The sequence below is a fragment of the Embiotoca jacksoni genome, unplaced genomic scaffold (assembly GCF_022577435.1).
Source record: "Embiotoca jacksoni isolate LCO1_2020_lvr unplaced genomic scaffold, fEmbJac1.0.p SCAF_3, whole genome shotgun sequence".
Classification (NCBI taxonomy): domain Eukaryota; kingdom Metazoa; phylum Chordata; class Actinopteri; family Embiotocidae; genus Embiotoca; species Embiotoca jacksoni.
This window is the reverse complement of record NW_027185381.1, coordinates 20,640,968-20,662,176: the sequence shown is the minus strand read 5'-3', so window position 1 is coordinate 20,662,176 and position 21,209 is coordinate 20,640,968. Positions and strand designations below refer to the sequence as shown.

At 41.3% G+C, this 21,209-nt stretch overlaps 1 protein-coding gene across 2 annotated transcripts; it reads right to left on the bottom strand.

The window, feature by feature from the left end:
* Positions 1–1,230: 1,230 nt before the first annotated feature.
* Positions 1,231–16,366, bottom strand: LOC138206015 (tyrosine-protein phosphatase non-receptor type 5-like). Of its 2 annotated transcripts, XM_069162449.1 has the most exons (15): positions 16,022–16,366; positions 12,109–12,217; positions 9,990–10,266; positions 8,807–8,929; positions 8,580–8,672; positions 8,115–8,371; positions 7,748–7,940; positions 7,168–7,252; positions 6,806–6,885; positions 6,500–6,637; positions 6,302–6,412; positions 4,473–4,633; positions 4,157–4,270; positions 3,588–3,682; positions 1,231–3,444 (listed from the first exon to the last, which is right to left on the bottom strand). In XM_069162449.1, exons 3-14 carry the CDS (start codon positions 10,257–10,259, stop codon positions 3,589–3,591), a joined length of 1,719 nt encoding a protein of 572 aa, XP_069018550.1. In that variant the 5' UTR covers positions 10,260–10,266; positions 12,109–12,217; positions 16,022–16,366; the 3' UTR covers positions 1,231–3,444; position 3,588. The 2 variants fall into 2 exon arrangements, with proteins under 2 accessions (XP_069018550.1, XP_069018549.1); XM_069162448.1 differs by lacking the exon at positions 16,022–16,366 and adding an exon at positions 15,850–15,927 and having other exon boundaries at positions 1,231–3,682.
* Between the last annotated feature and the right edge of the window lie 4,843 nt (positions 16,367–21,209).

The following is a 21,209-nucleotide window of genomic DNA, read 5'->3' as shown; positions in this document are numbered from 1 at the left end:
CAAAGTATATTCTTTAAATAAGCTTCTCTGCTAGATTACTATTGTATCTGCTGTTTTAGGTCAACTAGATTTCTAGGTTGTACTGTTTTTTTTTTCTTACCTTGAATTGTATGAGCTAGGATTTTGTTTCGCGTATATCTTCTTGTAGATACTATTGGCCTCGCACCCGTTCACACCATTACCGTAACCTCTCCTCTGTTATCTATCCCACCCGTCCCACACATACCGAACACCTTGTCACAGGGGGCCTCTGGAACGGCCAGTCAGCTACCCGCAAGACAGACTTCACCCCTGCCGCTCTCTCCTCTGCACACCCAGACCCACCGGTAGGGGTGGTGGTACAGGTTTACTCATCTCCCCAAATGGAGTTTTTCTCTCTACCCGCTTCCACTTTTTACCCCACTGCCTTTTGAATTTCATGCCGTGACAGGAGAGTTCTTGGAAGAATTAGACGTCCTCCTATCATACTTTCCAGAAAATGGCCCTCCACTTGTCCTTCTGAGTGACTTTAACATCCAGACCGAGAAGTCATCTGACCCGTTACTTTTACTGTCTTCCTTTGCTCTCTCACTCAGTCCTTCCCTTCCTACTCACAAAGCCGGTAACCACCTTGACTATATTTTCACCAGACCCTGCTCCACATCTAACCTCACTGTAACTCCACTTCATGTCTCCGACCACTTCTTTATCTCTTAATCTCTCCCACTCTCTCAAACTGACGACCCTACCACATCAACAGACTCTGTACCTGTCCGTCGCAACATTCGCTCCCTCTCTCCTTCCTCTCTGGCCTCCTCTGTTTTATCTGCCCTCCCTTCAACTGACTCTTTCTCACTCATGCATCCTAACTGTGCCACAGACACTCTCCTTTCTACTCTGTCTTCCTCTCTTGATGTCCTCTTACGTCACGGCAGATCCGCAAGTCTTCCCCAGCTCCGTGGTTGTCTGACTCGGTGACGAAAAATTCTATACATCTTCAGCCGCAAACTAAAAACACACCTCTTCCGACTATACCATGAATAGAAAAAAAAAAAAAAAAGTAGCACTTTAGTAGCACTTAAATGGCACTTACCTATGGCACTTTGTAGTTTGGCTTTCTTGAAGAAAATTGTACTTTCTTGATTCTTGTTGTTCTGGGTTTGTACCCTCATGATTGAATGCACTTATTGTAAGTCGCTTTGGATAAAAGCGTCAGCTAAATGTAATGTAATTGAGAGGTCGAGTCAGAAAGGCAGCAGCACAGACTCATGAAAATCTACCTTTATTTTGGATGCAAAAACTCACAACTTAAAGCGATACTGTAGCAGAGGAGAGGAATACTGATTGCTGGTTGGTTGTTCGTCTGACTGTTTGGCTATTTTGTCATCCCCGTATTGATCATCAGGAGAGGACCAGGTAAGCACTGACAACAAGCACTCAAAATAAAAGCTCTTCAGTCAAATACACTGGGCATTATCAGAGGATTGTGTCAGAAGGCTGACGATAGATTGTAACTTTTCTTGTCAATCTCTGTCCTGTGTTCTGTTAAAAGGTAATTTTGGCAGTTTTATTTTCCGAGTTGATTTGATGTTGATAAATTGGTCCGAGGCCACACAGTTAAATCAATCCTCTGGTAATGTTCATGGCCGTTGAGCTGATGCATTAAGTCAAGATAAAAGTTGTTTGATTTTTGTTACATAGAAAACCGTCATCACTGTTTTAGCTGCCTTACACATAGCCATTATTTCTCGTGTTTTCAACTGAGGGCGGCCAAGGGTCACAGATGGAATAGAGTGGGGACTGTGTAAAAACTCAGTCTGAGGTAAAATTCTCCAAGAAAACAATAAAAACATACGTAGAAAGCAAAGCATATTAAAGCAAAGCCTAAAGGCCAAAAGTAATAATGCTGAAGACTGAGCATAAACTATATATTTTCTGTACTGTAAGGTAACTTAGGTAGTTGTCACATTTTGTTCCGTTAAATCTTGCAATATAAACTGATGGTTTGATCCACAGTATGAGCTACATTCCATCATGGTGTAAACGGAAATATACACAAGGCATCTACTCGAAAGGATTGTATCAAAATGTTCTAAAAATATCTCTGGTTGGTTTCACAAAAGCAAACTGTATCAAAAGCATTGGCCGAGAGCAAGCAATAATAATAGGCTTTTAAACCCTTTTACACAACAAAAAGCAGGACAACCAATCACGTCGCTTTGATTGTGGACCTATGGAGTCCCATACAGCACATGCAATCCATTAAACTCAACACAATCAAAACACAATACGGGAAAAAAAAGAACTTTTACAGCTGAACATCAGAGACAACCGTAGTTGGTCTATTGTGCTTCATACAGATTAGGCCTGGCCTGTCTATACAACTATCATGGGCTTCTTACTTCACAGATGTGTTCAAGCTACTGTTGAAAGCAGAAGCATCGCAGAGCATGAAACTCTGAGGGCATGTGATCATCCTTTACTTTAAGGTCCAACACGTTGCTTTTACACCCTTCCTGTGTGTGTCACTGGAAACGTTGACTGTGTACATGTCAGATTCTCCGGAGCTCTGCATTGATTTTTCTGATGGCGTGATTCTATTTCTGGCCTCCGTCCCCTCAGCATCCCCGCGGCTCTGTGACGCCTCTGAGTGAACGTCTATGTGGCCTTTATGCAGAAGTTGTTTACTGTAAACATCATGGGCCATGATGACTGCACAGGCAGCATGGTAAAACTGTAATACTGCAGATTGCACAGAAATCCTAATTAGTTAATTAATAACCTAATTGTTATACATTCCTATGTTCCATAACATTGCACATGCCTTTAATGAACACTTAGCACCATGCAACCTGAAGATGAGGTGACTCCTGAATGCATCAAAAGTTGAAACAGACCTTCTGTAATGAATTTTTTTTTTTTTTTTTTTTTTTTTTTTTTTTTACATTAAAAGTGAGAGTCAGCGAGAAAAGGCTAGATGTTATTTAAACTTATATTTCATGAGAACTTTTATATCAATATAGACTTAAATATTAGGCTGGCATTTGATTATCTCTGTAGACTTAAATGATGCTGGCACTTATACTGTAAAGGGCCCTTATTAGCAACACTAACTTTCTTAGACTGAAATTGACAGCGAAGTCATACCACTGCAGGCGATCTGATTATACTTCAGTTCCAGTGTAACGTTTCCGTAACTGTACAATCAGTATGTGAGGGAGCTTTTGCAGACCAAGTACAAAACAAGGCATCGATGACTGACTCATGATAGAAACCTCAGCAGCGGAGATGAAATGAAAGTGGGCTTGGATTATTTCGAGCCTGACTTCTGCAACTCTCCAGGAATTGGTGGATCAGTGACTTTTAGGGGTCGATTTTAGATCCCACCTTCCCGTGTTTGTTCTGTTCAAAGACACACGATAAGCACAGATTTCATGTCAGCCTTTCAGTCCTGTCTGAGCAAGCCTGCAGAGGATGAGGAGAATAACATGGTTTGAACGTTGTTAAAGGGTGAGACTGAAATGATGCTAGGTACAGTGGTGCATACCACCAGAGGCGGTACAGTGTACAGTGGTGTGTCTCGGTCTGGGTGTGGCTGTAGCGCTCACTCTACTCCTCAGCAGTGTGAGGCAGCTGCTTCTCGTACAGGCTGAGGACGTGATGCACGAACTGGTACTGCTCACACGTCTGGATCATCCCACCCCTGATAAACACACGAAATGACAAGCACAAGAAATTTTTGAAAATAAATAACTGTTTGAATTTATATATTTAAAATGTGCCATACATTCAGTATGCCACTCACTAGTTCACTTCTACATGTTAGATTGTCAGGTAAATACTAAAAGTGTCTTCCTAAGGCAGTATGTCTCGTCCTTAAAGGAATAGTTCACCCAAATATAAAGATTACGTTTATAATATCAGAATTAAAAAATAATCTTTACACAGTGGAGGAAGCTACTGGTGGCACAAGAAGAGAAGTCAGAAGTTCACCAGGGTCAACAGAATTCCTCTTCTGGAACCCTTGAATGTTTGTACACAATGTCAGAAAATATCTAAACCCCACAGCGACGTAGCTCATGATTTGGAACGAAACCAAATCAAACGACGTCAGCTGGGCTTTCACGCCAGAGCTAAAGATAGACAGGAGCGTTGGTAAGTGCTAAGCATATCTCACCTGTCCAGACGGAGCTGGCAGGTGGTTCTCAAGATGTCAACCACACCCTCAGTCCTCAGCTGCTTGCACAGGATGGAGGTGGCGATGAAGCAGCCAGTTCGACCAATTCCAGCACTGCGGAGGAGAAGTTGCATTGGTGAAGAAGAAATTAGATGGATTGGTGTATTGATCCAAACTGATCTAACCAATTTGATGAAAATCAAATCCTCCCTGGGGAAATAAGACACCAGGGAATTGGAAATGAGCAAATACTAAAGTGAGCTAAGTGGATTTACGGTTGTTAATTGTAAAAAATAGCAACAAAAAGAGTTGTTACCTGCAGTGGACAATTATAGGACCACTGGAGGGCGGGGCTTCATCTCGGGCCCTCTCCACTTCCTGTACCAGCTCCAGCAGCGGTGGAGCCTTGTCTGGAGTCTTCTGATCAGGCCAGGATGTGTACCAGTACTGCCTCAGGCTGCGCTCCTCTTCCCCACACTGGTGTGCACACACACGCACACACGCACATGCAGTCATGAAATACGGATGTGATTATGTTGTGCACGTGTGTACGTGAGACAGACGCATTAAAAATGATTTTTGATCAGCCTGTTGCTCTGCATGTATAGCCAAATTGTTACCTTGGTGTTAGTTGCTACGACAACAATGAACGCAGAGCAAGACAGCAAAAAAAAAAAAAAGAGTGAGGCCTGTACAAAAAGAGCTTTCATAGTCCATTCCTCTCTTACACGGACTATGCATAATCAAATTAAATAATAATTATTAATTGTATAGATAAAGAACATGGTCAGAGGTAACAAATAAACAACAAGCTTTTGACTCAGCCTTTAAACACCACCCAACAAACACACACGATGATACACGATGATGTAAACACTTACTTTGACAAAATAAAAACTTGGATCACATCTTCTTGGTATGTTGAGAAGACAAGATTTCAATCTTGTGCGGTGTTTTTCAGTATATGGTGTAATGTTAATTGTGAGATCATCTAAACAAAGCATTTCAACACACTCAGTCAGCTGTCAACACAAGCTGGTAGGAGCAGCTAATCCAGCGTGTGTTCGGTTCCAGAAACAACACTATTTCCTGACATTGCTCTTATGGTATGTAGTCGGTTCTGTTTTTGTGAGATTAGTACTGGCACCCGAATACAAGCGAGGCGATGGAATTTCATCGGTGTCTCTGACTGTGTTTACACGAAAAAAATTAACAATTGCGTGACTTTCAGGAAATGATTGTCACTCTGGATATTACACAGAGCACACCGTCAGCAGTTCATATGCTGAATGTGGGATGAAAAAAGGATAGACAACCCTTTGAAATTATCCACATTTATGTGTAAATTTGTCCTTAAATATGGTTAGATCACCATCAAAGTTTCAGTTTTAAACAAATGCAATCTATTTGAACAAATATTGTTGATTTGCATTCAGCTTTTCAGCACTGAGGGAAAAAATGAATTCCCAAGTTTATCACGGCATCTTTCAGGATAATGTTGGGGAGGCTGGAGCTCAGTAGAAGGTGGGTAATGCATCAGGACAACAACCTTAAACATGGAAATAAATCTACTGCAGAATAAATGGAAAGGTTCACTTACTTTTTCTAGCAGCACAGGGAATTTTTAATGGGTAAGTTCAATTAAGACTCGTTATCAATTAGGTTTTAAGCACATTGTTGTCTGTCTATATTTGGGACTTTTTTATGTATTTATTTTTGACACATTAATGTAGAAAACCTGATAATTCACTTTCAAGTGAATAATCAAGTGCTGATTATCATAGGTTATTATGCAAATCACTATGCTGAGGATGAACATTACCTGCTAAACATGAGTATTTTCATTTGAACTATAATAGCAAACAGATGTTAGGATTTAACTTAAAGCACATCTGTACCAAAGAACAACGTCACACAGATACTAGCATTGCTGTGAACTCTTACTTTTGTTTTAATACAAATTCTGAATGCTGCCAGCACCAGAAATGAAGTTCAATTTACCTCAACTGCGTTTATAAACAAAACTGAAGTTACAGCTCGACACCACTAGAGGCAAAGGAGAACTGGTTGAACCGACCCTTTAACTTATTGATTTAAGTAGTGTTGTGCCTGTCTTATGTGGCACACAGACATTTTGTGGGTTACCTTCAGAGTAAACACCCTCAGACTGTAGTCATCCTCCTGGGTTACTGTGACGACAGTGATCTCGATGCCCTCGTGGGTCACAGTCTCCTCAGGCCAGTACTCAGCACATTTCTGCAAGACGCAGGGGGGCACGAGTTACTATTTTGACCTCCATTTATCCATCAATATATCCGTCATCATGTGTGTCTCCACAATGACCTCGTTCTTCTCCTCCAGGTTGGTGATCATCACTATGATTGGGCTTCTCTCCTGCCACACCATCCTCCAGAAGTCCCCCACCGTGTTCACAGTGGGACCCTGGGTGGCAATGTATGCACGCTCCTCCTCTCCATAACCCTGCATTCAGACACACACAAACAAGCCTGGGTTCATCATGTGCACAGCTACTTGTTAACAGTGAATAGCAAGGTCAGATCCACTGAGAATAAATAAACAAACAGTATATGTGTCACAGAGCAGTGCTGGGGTAAGATTTTGTTCATAAACACACATATTTTCACTCACTTTGAGATAATTAGCATTGATATAGGTGGTGAGAAAATCCTCTTCATCCTGAGACTTCAAGATGACTCTGCTGTGTGTATCTGCAGATGGACAGTGTGAGATTATCATGAGAAACAGCGACATACGGATTTTAATTTAAAGAGATAACAGCGGAAGAAGATGGGGAAAATAGTCAGTGTGAGTACAGATACTGTTAAAAAAAAAAAAACAGCCTTTTTATAAATACATGCCAGCGATATAGTTGATGAGGATGTGAAACTATTAAAGAGAAACACCATAAAAAGGAGTTTTTACATCATGCCTAACGCCACAATCTGTTTTTAGTGGCTGCTGTCACTGACTTGTGCTGCAGCTGTACTCACTGGGTAAAATGGTTTTGTAGCGGTTCTTTCTCACCAGCCCTGGGTAATTGTACTCCTTAGGGTCCACAAAGTTCATGGGAGTTTCCTGCCAATGGACACAGAACAATGAGTGCAACAAAAATCAGTCCTTATAGAAATGGGGAAAGTCGAAACCTTGCCTTCTACATGACAACATAACATAGGAAAATCATTTTAAAAGATATTAAGTCATCCAGTGACCTTCACTCTAAACTGTTGCTCTTTAATTGCCTCTAACCGAAAGTCTATGTATAATGGATGTCTGATCTTGAACGCACATCTTTCTGCCTAGCAGACACTGGAATCCTCTGCGGGTTTTTGTATGCAAAAATGCTCGCCCACCAACAGGCGGTGGAAAAGCTTACGGGTGTGTGCAGCGCTCTGAAGGGGGTTTGCATGTGTGGGTGTGTGCATTTGTGCCTGCGTCTTTGTGTGTGTGTCAGTATGTGTCGGTGTACGTCTTTTCCGGTGAGTCTCTGTTCATCTGTGTTAATCTACAGAGTGTAGGTGGGTGAGCTGCTGCTGCTGCTGCTGCTGCTGCTGCTGCTGCTGCTAGACTCACATAAAACTCAGCCTGCAGGTTCTGGTCATCCATGGCCCTTGTGTGTAGCATGGCAGGGGTGAGGGTGTGCGTTCCCTGCCGGAGGTACTCCTGGGCCGACTGGTCTCTGGGAGAGAGCTGGGCTCCGTAGCCGTAGGGCTCAGTGCAGCCCGGAGTGCACATGTCCAAGGTCAGGGAAACGTTGGAGCCTCTCCTGTGTGATTCAAACAGAGTCAGACAACAGTATTTGTACACCTATTTGTTGTGTGAACATAAAAAAAAAAAAAAAAATAGAATGGATATAGTACATGTCTTCCTGCAGCATTTTCTCTTACATCCCAAAATACCCTCAACCCTGCTGCTCCTCTGCAGCTCGCGCTACTCTAACCTCTCCTGAAGCCCCACTGGTGTGACGGTGAGGGTGGCGGCGTCTCCCTCCGTTCTGGTGTCGGTGCCCAATTCAAAGACCGGGGTCTGGGGCAAAGGGTCCAGGCCTAGAAGGTCCTCCTGGGCATCCGTCCACTCTGACAGGGTGAAGGAGGGCTGTCGGCTCACGGACTGACGACGGTCGCCAATGTCCCTCGACACCGGTCCCGATGACCACAAGCCAGTGCCGTAACGCCACTTACACACCATGTGGACGACCTGAGGAAAGATGAACAGGAAAGGAAGCAGTCAATGGCATTTATTTCTCCATATGAAGAAACAAATGATCCAGTCAATATATTTCCTTTTCATGATTGTTGTTTTCACTCATGGTAAATTACAATAAATCAGCACCCACCATAATCTCACATTAATTTGAAAAGTTTGACATTTTAAAAACAAGAAAAGGATCTGCCCAGTGTTTTACCATGATAACGCAGATGGCCACACCGATGCCTGCAGTGCTGTGGACGATCCAGTTGTGCTGTTTGGTGTTTACCACCTCCATCAACACCATTGACTAGACAGTACAGAGAAACAGAGAGGACGAGTTAGTTGGACATAGCCAACACTAAACGCTTCACATTCTTTTTTCTTTGTGGTATCCGTCCAGAATAAATACAGCTATTGGTCACATCCAGAAACAACACTTACGTCCTTTCCGAAAATCGGATGGCAGGGTAAAATGAAGCCAAGGTAGAAGTCAATGACCTGCAGGGCTTTGTAGATGGAAGAGAGTGGTCCGTTTCCTTCCACCACAAAAAACACCCAGTACCCCTGGGAGGAGAGAGACAGGGAGGGGAGACTGTCACAGCTCCAGTCATTCATGCAGTGGTAATGAGACGGCCGCTCTCAGGTGAAAATATGTAAATGGGACACATACAGTCTGGTGTCATAATCATGGCTGCATTTACAAGACAATTTTTTTTTTTACTTATGGTAATGTTGCACCTGTCCTTTTTTTCTCGAATGAATCAAACATGAAGTCAACAAACATACAGATGGGAAGAATAAATACTAATGGGGTGTCCAGTTTGATCCCCAGCACCCCAAAAAATGTTTTTCCAACCCTGAAAAAGGCACTTGAAGAGAATATGAAAACGCCAGTGGTGGAAAGTAAACCAGTGCATTTACCCAAGTACTGCAGTTAAGTACAATTTAGAGGTATTTGTTCTTTACTTGAGTATTTCCATTTGATGCTACTTTATACTTACACACTCCACATTTCAGAGGGAAACATTGTACTTTTTCCTCCACTACATCTATCTGAAAGCTTTAATTACTTTCCAGATCAATATTTCATACCTAAAATATGATCAGTTGCAATATGTAAGCATCTAATCCAATAGACATAGATTAAATGCTTCATGTGCTGAAATTAGCTCTACCATGACAACATTAAAATGCTGATCAGATGTACATGTCAGTAAAGTGTATTCCAGTCATTCATATATGATAAATGTACAGTACATTTTGCTGACAGTACCTGTGCACTTTTACTTCAGTGCGATTTTGAATACAGGACTTCTACTAGTATCTGAATATGTTTTATCTACGGAATTGCTACTTTACCTTAAGTGAAATAGCTGAGTACTTCTTCCAACACTTGAAAATTTAATAATGCATATAAAAAGAAAATCTTTGTGGAAAAATAGAAGTCAAGTTGAGAGAAATCCTTGTGTTAAGGAATCATTTGCATTGCTACTAATACAATTACACTGTGGGATCTTCATATATAACACTAAAGCTTGTGCTGAAAGATCATTTCAAACTTCCTCTGATCTAAAGCAAACATCTGAGAAATAAAATTCACTTTTTGCATATCTGGTCCACATACCGTGACTTGGGAGATGATAAACAGAGCTGCCCAGCAGTGGATCTCAATCACCAGTGCGTAGACCTTATGTATAAACACTTCCTCTCCCTGTGGGCTCTGGCCCTCTTTGGGTCCGTCTTTACATTCTGGGAGACCGTCTCTTTTAGGGACTCCATCGCTTATCTTTTCAGTCTTCGTCGGCTCATCAAGCCAGACGGAATCGTCATCGGGTCTCAGGAAGATGGAGTCCTCGGTGTGGGAACGAGTGGAGCTACTCAGCCGGCAGGTCATGATCCCCCTGTTAAATGAGATTCCTTTGTGTTAAATGTATTTGATTGGTCTTCCTAATGTAATTATATCATACTCGTGTATTTATTTTTATTTTTAGGTATTATGGGTGCAAGGCCATGTAAACTATTTGAAAATCCAACAAAACATAAAAATATTAAGAACGTGTGATTTTCTAGAATATCCAAAAATCTGTTTCAATTAGATAAATACAGTTTCTGCTTTGCCCACTATAAACAGAAAAAAGGCCAATGTGGCTGCTGTTTGCTGTTTCATAGTTTAATGTGTTTTGAGTGGGGCAAAGTATTGTTTTAAAATGTTTGATTCCAGTACCGATACCTTGACTGGGATACTGGTTACTGAACGATACTTTTGTGAATGCCAAATTCATGAAACCAATTTCAACCAAATTAAAACTTTACAGTACAAATGTATAGTTTTCATGCAGTTGAGAGGGGGAGAGTGTAACCCAGGTTTTCTTTTTAGCAAAATTTTACAAATGTCCCCAAAATGTTTCATGCAGGCTGTTGGTATGTTCGCTGTGCACAGACAAGACTCCAGTTACTGGAGTACAACTCAGACAGGTGTGTGGCCAAAAGTTAGTAAAAGGAGAGAAATACATTATTTTAATGGAACATCTATATAAGTTGAAACTGCATGATTTTATCTACGTTGGCGGGCTGCTCATGTCTGGTAAATGATGTATTGGATCACTGATGCTGGTGAGATTTACTCCTTTGCAAACATTGCAAAAGTTATGCCTTTTAAAACTAACACATGTTAGTGTGGATGAAGCCTTGGTATCGAAATTTGATACTGAATGATGACATTTTTCGATTCATTATCAAAATAACTCAGTTGGGATAAAAGAATCAAACTTTAGCAACCCACCCTTATTTTTAAACCTTTGAATGAGTCTTAGGAATTGTGGGACCTTTGAATGAGCAACAGGTAAAATGCAGAAGTACTTCAGAGTTAAAAAAAAAAAAATTAAGGGTTTTCGCCTCACATGGCCATTAAAATGTCTTGGCAAATAATTTAACATTTTCAACTCAGCAAGACAAATCAACGATGTTCAGTTTATTCATGTGCTAACTGTATTTGTCAGGTTATCTGTGTGTGTCTATCTGATTGTATGTTTCTAAATGAGCGTGTATATGACAGAGAGGGTTGTGTTTATTCCACAGGCCTATTCAGATGTATAGCTAAGCGGCTTGGAGTGGCTCTCATCTCCGGATCCTCTTGTCTCCCTCAGATTGGACTCTATTGTGTGAATGCGCGCGCGTGTGTGTGTGTGTGTGTGTGTGAGAAAGAGAGAGAGAGAGCGAGAGAGGCTCTATTGTGGAGAGATGAGTCAGGGGTAGCGTGTTTACAGCCCTGTCCGTCACCTTGGCAACAGAGTGGCTCTCATCCCTCTCATCAGTCCTGAGCATTATCAGCTACTGACAACACACACACACACACACACACACACACACACACACACACACACACACACACACACACACACACACACCCTCTCTCTGTATCAGTCAGCAGTGTATTCAAAACCTTATTCCGCCCTGCACTTTTGTCCTTCAACCATTAATAAAGGTGTTTTGTACATTTGGCTGATTACCGCCATGTGGTTTGTGCGGATGTGTGAATGTGAGGGCTTATGAGAGAATGTCGGTGTGCTGTTTGCGCACATATCACTTTTGTCTGAATGTGTTGCTGATGGCTAAATTTGTCACGAGTGAGTTTGGAACAAGTTTTCATCAATGACTACCAACTGAACAATGTACAAGAACATAATTTCCCAGTTGGCTTTCCTGGAATATCAAAGAACCATATAGCTGGTCACATGACTCACCTATGAGAGATGGCAGGGAACTGGCGAGGGAGTCAGATCACATGATCAAGTTAAATCCTGTATCCTGTGGCAACCGGTCGTTGTCAGCCATTGTGAGGCAGAGTCAGTTCTGAAGGACACAAGACGGCAGTCAAATGTTGCATCTCAAGGTTTCGAATTCAAAATAAAGGAAAGAAAAATGTCAGTCACAGGTCATTCAAACATAAAACCAATCTTTCCCCAAAAATGCTACGTATACAGTAGAAAGACCCTGTGACAAATTAAGACAGTAATCCAGTTTCCTCTGAAGATGGAGCAGAGTTGCACCCTTGTCAGCTCCCAGCTGCGCTTTCATGAGCGGAGGATAGTGATATAAGGTGACACAGTAAACTGTCAATATTTCTTCCCCTCTCTTTGTTCCTCTGCTTCTCTCTGTCTCCTTCCGTAAGAGGCAGAGATAATTCAAGCCAGACTAAGCAGACACCCTCAGAAATACATTCAGATTGCTCCAGTCAAATCAGTATGCATGAAGTCAAGCCTTCTCTGCTCTCCTCTGCGCTCTACCGTCTCCCCTCCTCTCCTTCTGTGCCACTGGACCCTGTTGAACGAATGGGGTGAGCTCAGCGGAATATGAGACCACACCAGTAGCAGGAGTTAGTGTGTGTGTGTGTGTGTGTGTGTGTGTGTGTGTGTGTGTGTGTGTGTGTGTGTGTGTGTGAGTGCAGGTGTTGAACAGAGGGGAGCTGCTTTGAGTCCTTTTCTTTCTCTCTTTGCTTACTGTGAAGGTGGTTTTGAAGTGATGACGCCAGTTAGCCCAGCTCGTAGCCATGGTAATGTGCATATTTACAACATACACACATATATAAAGTATACACACACACACACACACACACACACACACACACACACACACACACACACACACACTCAGGTGTATTGTAGATTGTGTTGTATAAGAGAAAGTTCAGTGTGCTTCCATTTTTAAACAATAGGTGGACAGGTAGATGAGTGGATGGAGGGATGAATGGGAGGAAAATAAACTCTTTTTGTGCGAAGGTTGTCTGAAGCAATGACGCAGTGAGGTTGGCGTTTCGGTAACTGTGGCAACCATCATACTGTAGTGTGTGCACACACACTCAAAGAAGAGATGCGCTGCATGAAAAAAAAACACTAACACACGTCTGCACTGGGAGAGAAGTGACAATATTCACGTTTGTCTGAAAAAGTTGTGCTTCTTCTGTTTGTGGTAAATATCTCTGTTTTTCTGCCACTTGTTCTGTCTGCCGAGTGCTTGTTTGGAGGATTACTGGTACATTTAACCAGGGCCGTAGCCAGGATTTTCAAAAACTGAGGTCACAAACGAGCTGAATTATTTTTTTGAATATATGTTCTGAGAATATTATGCAATGTTCTAGTAACGTTCTCAGTGGGACGTTTTTTCTTTTGTTCCCAGGTGCTCTTTTTAAAGGTCGGATAATGTTCTCCAAAACAATCTAAAAATATTCCGTGTTACCATTCTTCATACTTTTTCATAACATTATGCCCTAATTCTTTAAACGTTTTCAGTGGCAGGTATTTTTTTTTATTGTTTCCAATATTATTTTGGAGTGAGATAATGTGCTTTAAAAACATTATACTGTGGTAATGTTCTCAAAATATTTAAGATCGTTTTTAGAGAACGTTATCTTACCTTTAAGAAGAACAGCCTGGAAACAAAACAAACGTCCCGCTGAAAACGTTCCCTAAACATTACATTATTTCTAGGAGTGGGAGTCCTTCCACTTGGAAAGCAATGTTTTTTTTCTACCAACATGCTGTGTCAAACCATTTTCCCAATAGAGAAATATTACATATCTTTTTGATTATAGCCTTCAACATGAAAATTATACAGATTGTTGTATATTATTCTAAACCCAGTATAGAAAATACCACACTCTGAGTTTCATACATGCTTTACCGTAATCGTTGAACATTGACAAATACTTAAAACCGAAACACTTCACTTTGCCACTTTCATGCATGATTTTATACACATTTCCCCTCCGAATTAAGCTTCATTTGACAGCTATATGTGGTATCTTTAGAAATGTCAGATTCCCCACTAAAATTTTAAATGTTTTACTGGCTTTGAACAGTGATAATAGTTGGCATTGATGCCCAAAAAGTGATCAAAAAGCAGCTTGTTTTTGCTTATACACAGTGTCACTGTTGACAGTTGAGTAACTCACAATGAATGTTAAAGGTGTTGCTGAAATTAAAGGCAGAAAATAAGAAGCCTCATTGAAAAAAAGACTTGGTCTAATTTAACAAAAAAATAATAAAATATATTTATAACTAGCAATGAGTTCAGGCGAAATAGATTCATGGAAATAAGTCAAACCTGACAGCTGATTCAGCCGCATTCCTCACTGAAGGTCTACTGTCCTTGAGTCCTTACAAACACCACCCCCTCAGTCTTCAAATAGAGTATGGGCATAGTGTTTCCATTGATCCGCATCCATTCAAGAACCCACCATCCAGCTGAGTCTAAAACTGAGCCATACAATAAGCCTGTGGCCTGTCAGGAGGACCACAGGACCAGGAGTGATCGAGGGCTGCCAGTTGTGTAAAAGCTCTTTCCTGCTATCAGAAACAAGGGGAATTAATGCGGTGACAGCTGGCTCGTGCCTTAATGGATATCCCTGATGCCTGATGTCTGGAAAACAATTTTTCCAAATCTGCTGTTGACACAAAAATGTTCAGCTTCTGATTTACTTTGTTGTACGTGTTCCCATCATAACACAGAAATATCTCAGGTAAACTATGTGGCCGAATTTCCTGTTTGCAGGTGAATCACAGTGAATAAAGAGGAAGTATCGAGCGTGTTTCAGAAGTGCTCCTGTGGCAGAGACGAGGTAAGAGGAAGCTCTTACTGAAAGTGATGATGAGATGGTAACGTGAGATAAAGTCATGAGGGCCAAGACCTGTCTCATCAACCTTTCTCTCCCATGCACACAAACACACACACACACACACGCGCACGCACGCACGCACGCACGCACACGCACACGCACACACACACACACACACACACACACACACACACAGATCAAATCTTGGTATTAATACACACATAAGCCCACAATGACCTTAAAATGAAATACCCAGCAAGCCCGCAGCTTCCTCCTGTATATCACGGAGACAGATAATCAATCAGCTCTATTGTTTACATGTACTCCAACAATATCTTGCAGCAGCTCCAGAGGCGTTTCAAAGAGAAATCTAATTAACACACATATAAACTTACAATTCAGCCTAAGCTATACGGTATGAATAATTGAAATGTGCTGCATAGCGAATTGATTTACAGGCTACTGGAGATAAATCTGGATTCCTGGTGACAAAGACTTGTGTTACATGATTGCACTGCATCAAAACACCAGTGCAGGAATGGCATTCTCTGGCAGTCATTCATACTAAGACAAAACACCATTCATATCACGTACATGGCTACGGTGAGCTAGAGCGACCACACAGTGCAGAGCTGGATGGATTAGTAATGAATCACCCAGGGAGGTGGACTGTTGCATCTCTCTCTCTGGTAACTCCCACATTGTCACATAGACATGATACAACACAGAGGGAATCAAGCTTTGACTAATAATAGAGAGGGAAAATGTACAGTTCATGGCAGCATCGAAGAACCAACCTGTTGGCAAGCGATCAGTTTGAATAATCGGGGAATAAACACAGACACACAGAGGCTACATCACACATCCCTACCTTTTTACTGCCAGGAAAGCAAAGCGGCCATATAAACCGTGCTGAAGAATTGGTATTCACCTCATGTCGCACAGCCACGGTGGGGGAAAGAGGGAGAGACAGGGGGAGGAGAGGAGGGCTGGAACAGTCACTCACCCACAGCCTTAAGTCTGGTTAGGATAAGTCCTCTTACCTGGCTGAGCCCGTCTTCACATTGCCATCTGCCGCCCTGCTCCCGCCGAGCCAAAAAAACAGGAGCCAAACACCAAGAACCACGCCAATCCCTTTACTGCTCCTCTGTCTGGGAGAAGAAGGAGTGTGTTTGCATGTAAGAGCCGGCAGTGAGAGACAGAGAGAGGCAGAGGACTTGTGTGAGGTGAGAGAAGGCAGAATCTAGAAATGTAGGGGTTTGTGTCTGCGTGCGAAAGAGCGATATAGGTATAAAAGTCTGATGGGTTTTCTTTTGTTTGTATCCTGGAGGAGAGAGAGATCCACAGGCGGCAGCTTCGTCTAGGTATATGCAGCAAGAGGCTGTACGGTAGCCTTGGCAACAGAGCCAGAACGAGGGAGAGCGAGCGAGGGAGCTAGAAAGAGAGAGAGGGAGAGAAAGAGAGAGGGAGGGAGGGAGAGAGAGACACACACACAGAGAAAGACTGTGTATGCATGTGTGTTTAATAATCACATTGTGGTGACATAAATCTGTTCATACAGTCACATTATGGGGACTTGCCTCTGAAGGATGGTTCCCACAAGGTAAACCATTAAGTTTTAGGGTTAGAGAAAGGTGTTATCATACATTTGAATTATTGTCAACAAACCGTATAAAAACAACAACAACAACAACAACAACGAATGTAGCCTGCTAACTGGCAATAGACTGTTGCCCCAAAGTATTAAAAATACATTAGTGAGCCACGTTGCACTGTGACACTGCACAGGGTCACCGTAGTTGTAATTTGCCTTCTTGCTGCCATACGTAGTACTGCATCAATTGAGTGTTAATCCGCTGCTAAAAATAGACAAACACATGCACTATTTATTATTTTTCATTTATCAAGTGTTCGAGAAATGTTTTCTACAGCAATTGACCATTTTAGGAAATAACTGGGCCTAGTTGAAAAGTGAAACCGTATTTGTGACTCATTTTTAAAGATTTACATCTTCAGTAGGAGTGAAAGAGTTTGGGGCTGAGTGCCTCAGACGAGCTGAAGAAATTCATAACGTATTGAGAGACGGACCAACGCAATGCTGGTTTAGGCCGGAGTATTTCCGGCCTAATCTTTTGAAGTAAGTCTCCAAGAACAAATGAAATCAGTGTCTTCCTAAGTGACAAAAACATGTTTGTGTGTGTGTATAGTGGGGGGAGTCAGATCATAACACATCACTGAGCAGTGAACACCCCCCACTGTCACCTCCTCTGCTTCCAAGCTGTACGCTCTGCCACCCACCTCTCTCACTCATCTCGATCACCCCCCTCCCCCCTCCCCTCCCACTCATCATCACCCAGGTCTTTTCTCTTTTTCCGGTCCCCGTCATTTTCGTCGTCCCTTGTCATTCTCTCTCTCTTCCCTTTGCTCTTCTCTCTTCTGAAACCTCCTGTCATTTCTCGTCTCTCCTCTCTTCTGGTGTATTCTCCTCTCTCTTCCCTCTCTCCATCTCCCTCCTTCCTGTCTTGCCATATGGCAAGCCTTTCCCTGTCAGCTCTATGAACTCACCAGTGGAAAACAGCCACTATATGATCAACACAAATACAGGGCAACACAATCACTATACCATTTCTTTTCATTTTAATTTGCTTTATTGGCATGGCTGTACAGCACTGCCACAGCAGGCTGTGTATGATCCTTGTAAATAATTAAAAAAAAAAGACACCAGATGGTATGTACATTACTACACATTGCAATAAACACTGTACTACTATGTACAGTATTTAACATGCTATAGTAGCATCCATTGCTTACAAAATGCTCCCCTATGTTCACCTGCTAGTGGCTCATTTTGTTGTTTGGTGTCGGGCAGGAAGATTTTAGAATTTTTGTTTGCCTGCTGTGTCACAACGAAGCTGACAACTCAAAGTCAACTTTTAGCACTGAATAGACAATACCAAGTAGCAGATACCTGCGAGCACAGTGAGGTACCACAAACAGAGAAATACAAACTGACTAGAACCAGGAGATTCATTGACACAGACAAACTGGGAAAAACATTGTGTCGTTTCCGCTAAAAAAAAGAAGCACATACAGTGTTAGCCCCATGCTCACTTTGTAGTCGCACCATATAAACAATCTAAATTATTTTATTTTGCAATGTTGCATGTTTGTAGCATGTCAACGGAGAGAAATCAGATAGAAACAGTCCAGTATATAGCTCCTGTATAACTGACTACATCTTTTTTTTTATTGGTGTGACAATTGGGTTTTATTTTGATATAGGCAGGAATGTGAAGTACCAGAAAGCACCTTTGACGTTCGCTTGCGACCACAGGTGCATGCACAATTAAGTTGTTGCTGTTTCTGAATTTGTGTAACCACTGTTCCCACAGTGATAAGTTTACATACAACAGTCAATAATGTATATTTCTGCTGCTTTAATTAAATAAAGGGAACAACATAATCATGCTATTTTCAACTATTGTTCTGGATTACTTATCTACAGTGTTTTTGACCAATTTCAGTCAAAACAGGTTTCTGCAAATGTTTCACATAAAAAGCTTTGCTCTAAAATGAAGGGTTTCTGTCTACTGAAAATGGGCTTTTAATTTGAAATGGATACAGGAAGTGTCGAGCTTGTATTAATTAATGTAAATTTATCAGCGCAAATGAGAGCGGATCAAAATGAGGCTTCCAGTTGACACCATGAATCAATCTATTCACCTTAGATGTCAATATGACAACTTTGACAATTCTATTTGTAATTATTGGCTCTCTTGCAGATAGCTACACTTTAGAGAGGATTGGATCTTCAAGCACTTCAAAAATGTACGTGAATTTCAACCACATCAAGAAAACTGTGAAAATTTTATTTCCTCATTTGGAGAAAAAGAAAATGGCTGATCATCGACACCTATGGCTGTAAGTGCTAGTGGAGACATAAACAGTTTTAATTGATATACTGTGAAAACGGCATAAGTCTGTGCAATAAATATGTAGTCAGTTAGCTTAGTTTAGCACAAAAGCTGGTTACAGGGGATCAGCTAGTCCAGCCAGAGTCACACATAAACACAGTGGCACATAAACCCCTCATAAATTTTTTTTTTTTTTATTTTTTTTTTTCAGTCTCAGTCTTCAGTTTTCGTACAGATTAACAAAAAAAGAGGTTATGTAGTGAACTTTTGCAGCTTGGGGGATTTTGTTACCTTTCAGTCATTATTACTGGCTGCTGGAGTGGTATTGATATTCTCTTTTAACTCTCAGCAAAAAAGCAAATAATGTCAAACTAAGCTTTTATTAGTGATGTGTCAACCCAAAAAAGATCTATCTCAGACAAATGCCCACATTACCACGACATTGCTGAGATTTTGTTGATGTTCACTTAACAAACTGAATCCTCCAAAAACAGCATTGAACTGCGCTGAGCTCCATCACTTAAAAAAAAAAATGTTTTTAATGTATTTTGACTGGTACTATTCAAGTCAATCGCTGAATTACATCTCATGTTATTTAACACATTTTCTCTCTCCACTCTTCCTTATTTATGACCCACTTCAGAGTCCTCTGCACTCCGACCATATATCTCTCCCACATACCCCCGCCTTTCCCCCGCTCCAATCAACTAAATGAACTCCTCTGTCTTTCCTTATCTTCTCATCCTCATTCCTTTTTTTTTTTTTTTACAGCAAGCATGAAAGCATCATCGAACCTAATTAATGATACAGGAAAAGAAGCTGATATCCAGTGGCCTTGAGCTGTCTAGCTGCTACACTGGAACATCAAACTGTTACATCACTTCCTCCTTTTCTCTCACAGCGATACACACTGACAGCACATTTTTCGAAAACCATTTTACTGAAATGTGATTTATGAATTTGTAAGTTTCACAGGGGGAGGAAACAACTGCTTGAGAAGGGTTACTTCCTGGAAAGTCTGCATAAATAAGATGTAGCACATATATAGAATTGTGGGTAACAGTATCAAAATCCTCACAACATAATTTATCCTGCCAAGTGAAGAAATGTATTTGACAGTATGTGTCAAAGGGACGATGCGGCATTCCTGTGGTAACAAACAGAGGCCTCTAGTGGTCCTCCAGACTCACTGCTGGTGTCTTCATCAGTGATGAGCACCCAGCTGAGTCTGTCTCATTAATACATGTCTCTGAAACATTTGTCCAAGTGATATTTTGTGTGGTGAGTTTTAACAAGCTAATTGGACATAAAGCCTTCCTGTCTGGTACCAAACCGATGCCAACTTCAGATCTGATTGTGACTCATCATGTCACATCAAGCATTCTTCCTATCTGGAGCAATACAACACAGCCTAACACACAAGCAGGCTAATCTTGCTGCAAATTTGCATTGGAGGGAATGAGGGAGCTGATGACCACAGGCTGCCGCAGTCAGTTTTGTTTCCTGTAGACACTCAGTCATCTGTGGCCAAACACTATTTAACAAAATGTTTAAGCAAAATATGGTAAAATACTGTATAGCTACTATTACTCAAATCAAGCATCAAAGTTAAAGGAAACATTGTAACTGGTACAATAGTGACACTAAGCAGTAAGTTACACAAATACCTCTGTATTTGCAAGCTTCAAAAAACAAATCAGGAGCGAAGTACAAAGAACCTTTGTTGATTATATTCAACACAGATCAGTTTACAGGTCTGGTCGTGGGAAGTACTACCAAGCCTGTGAAACAATAGTACAATCCAGTTGCACAGGAGGAGATCTCTGACACTGTAATCCCCAATGACTGTGAAGTTTGTGCCTGAAGGCAACACATTTGAACTGCAAAGCATGTGTTTAAAAATGGAGTTTGAAAACTTTTGACTTTTAGAGGGCAAGGGGGGTCTAACAAACAGATACTCGTGGTTGTAGTGTGAAAAACTTAGTATTTTTGGTGCTTGATCAATATAGGACTAAAAGTCAAGACTATCCTTGCAGCTTTGAGTCCTATTTGAAATCTGTCTGATATGAATCCTCCAACTTCCACATTTAGTATTGTAGATATTGTAGCAAGATGTCCTCCACTTTATGACAGCAATAATGATAAATAACAGTTCTGGTAATTAATTTCTGGTTAAAAATCAAAGTGTTCATGTAGATTCACAGTATTGACACATCTGCTTAAAAAATAACAGATTTTTCTACTGTATGTATGCCTTCAGAGTTATTCAGTAATTCTGGCCATTTGTTAGTGGTCGATTCCTGATTTTCTCCTCTAT

What these genes read in the sequence shown, in the direction of transcription:
- LOC138206015 (XM_069162449.1), bottom strand. Translation starts at nt 10,259, where the DNA reads ATGACCTGCCGGCTGAGTAGCTCCACTCGTTCCCACACCGAGGACTCC. An exon ending in CCAGTGGGGCTTCAGGAGAG is followed by an intron (nt 7,941 to 8,114) that starts GTTAGAGTAGCG and finishes TGAATCACACAG; the next exon opens with GAGAGGCTCCAACGTTTCCC. An exon ending in TCAATGCTAATTATCTCAAA is followed by an intron (nt 6,638 to 6,805) that starts GTGAGTGAAAAT and finishes GTCTGAATGCAG; the next exon opens with GGTTATGGAGAGGAGGAGCG.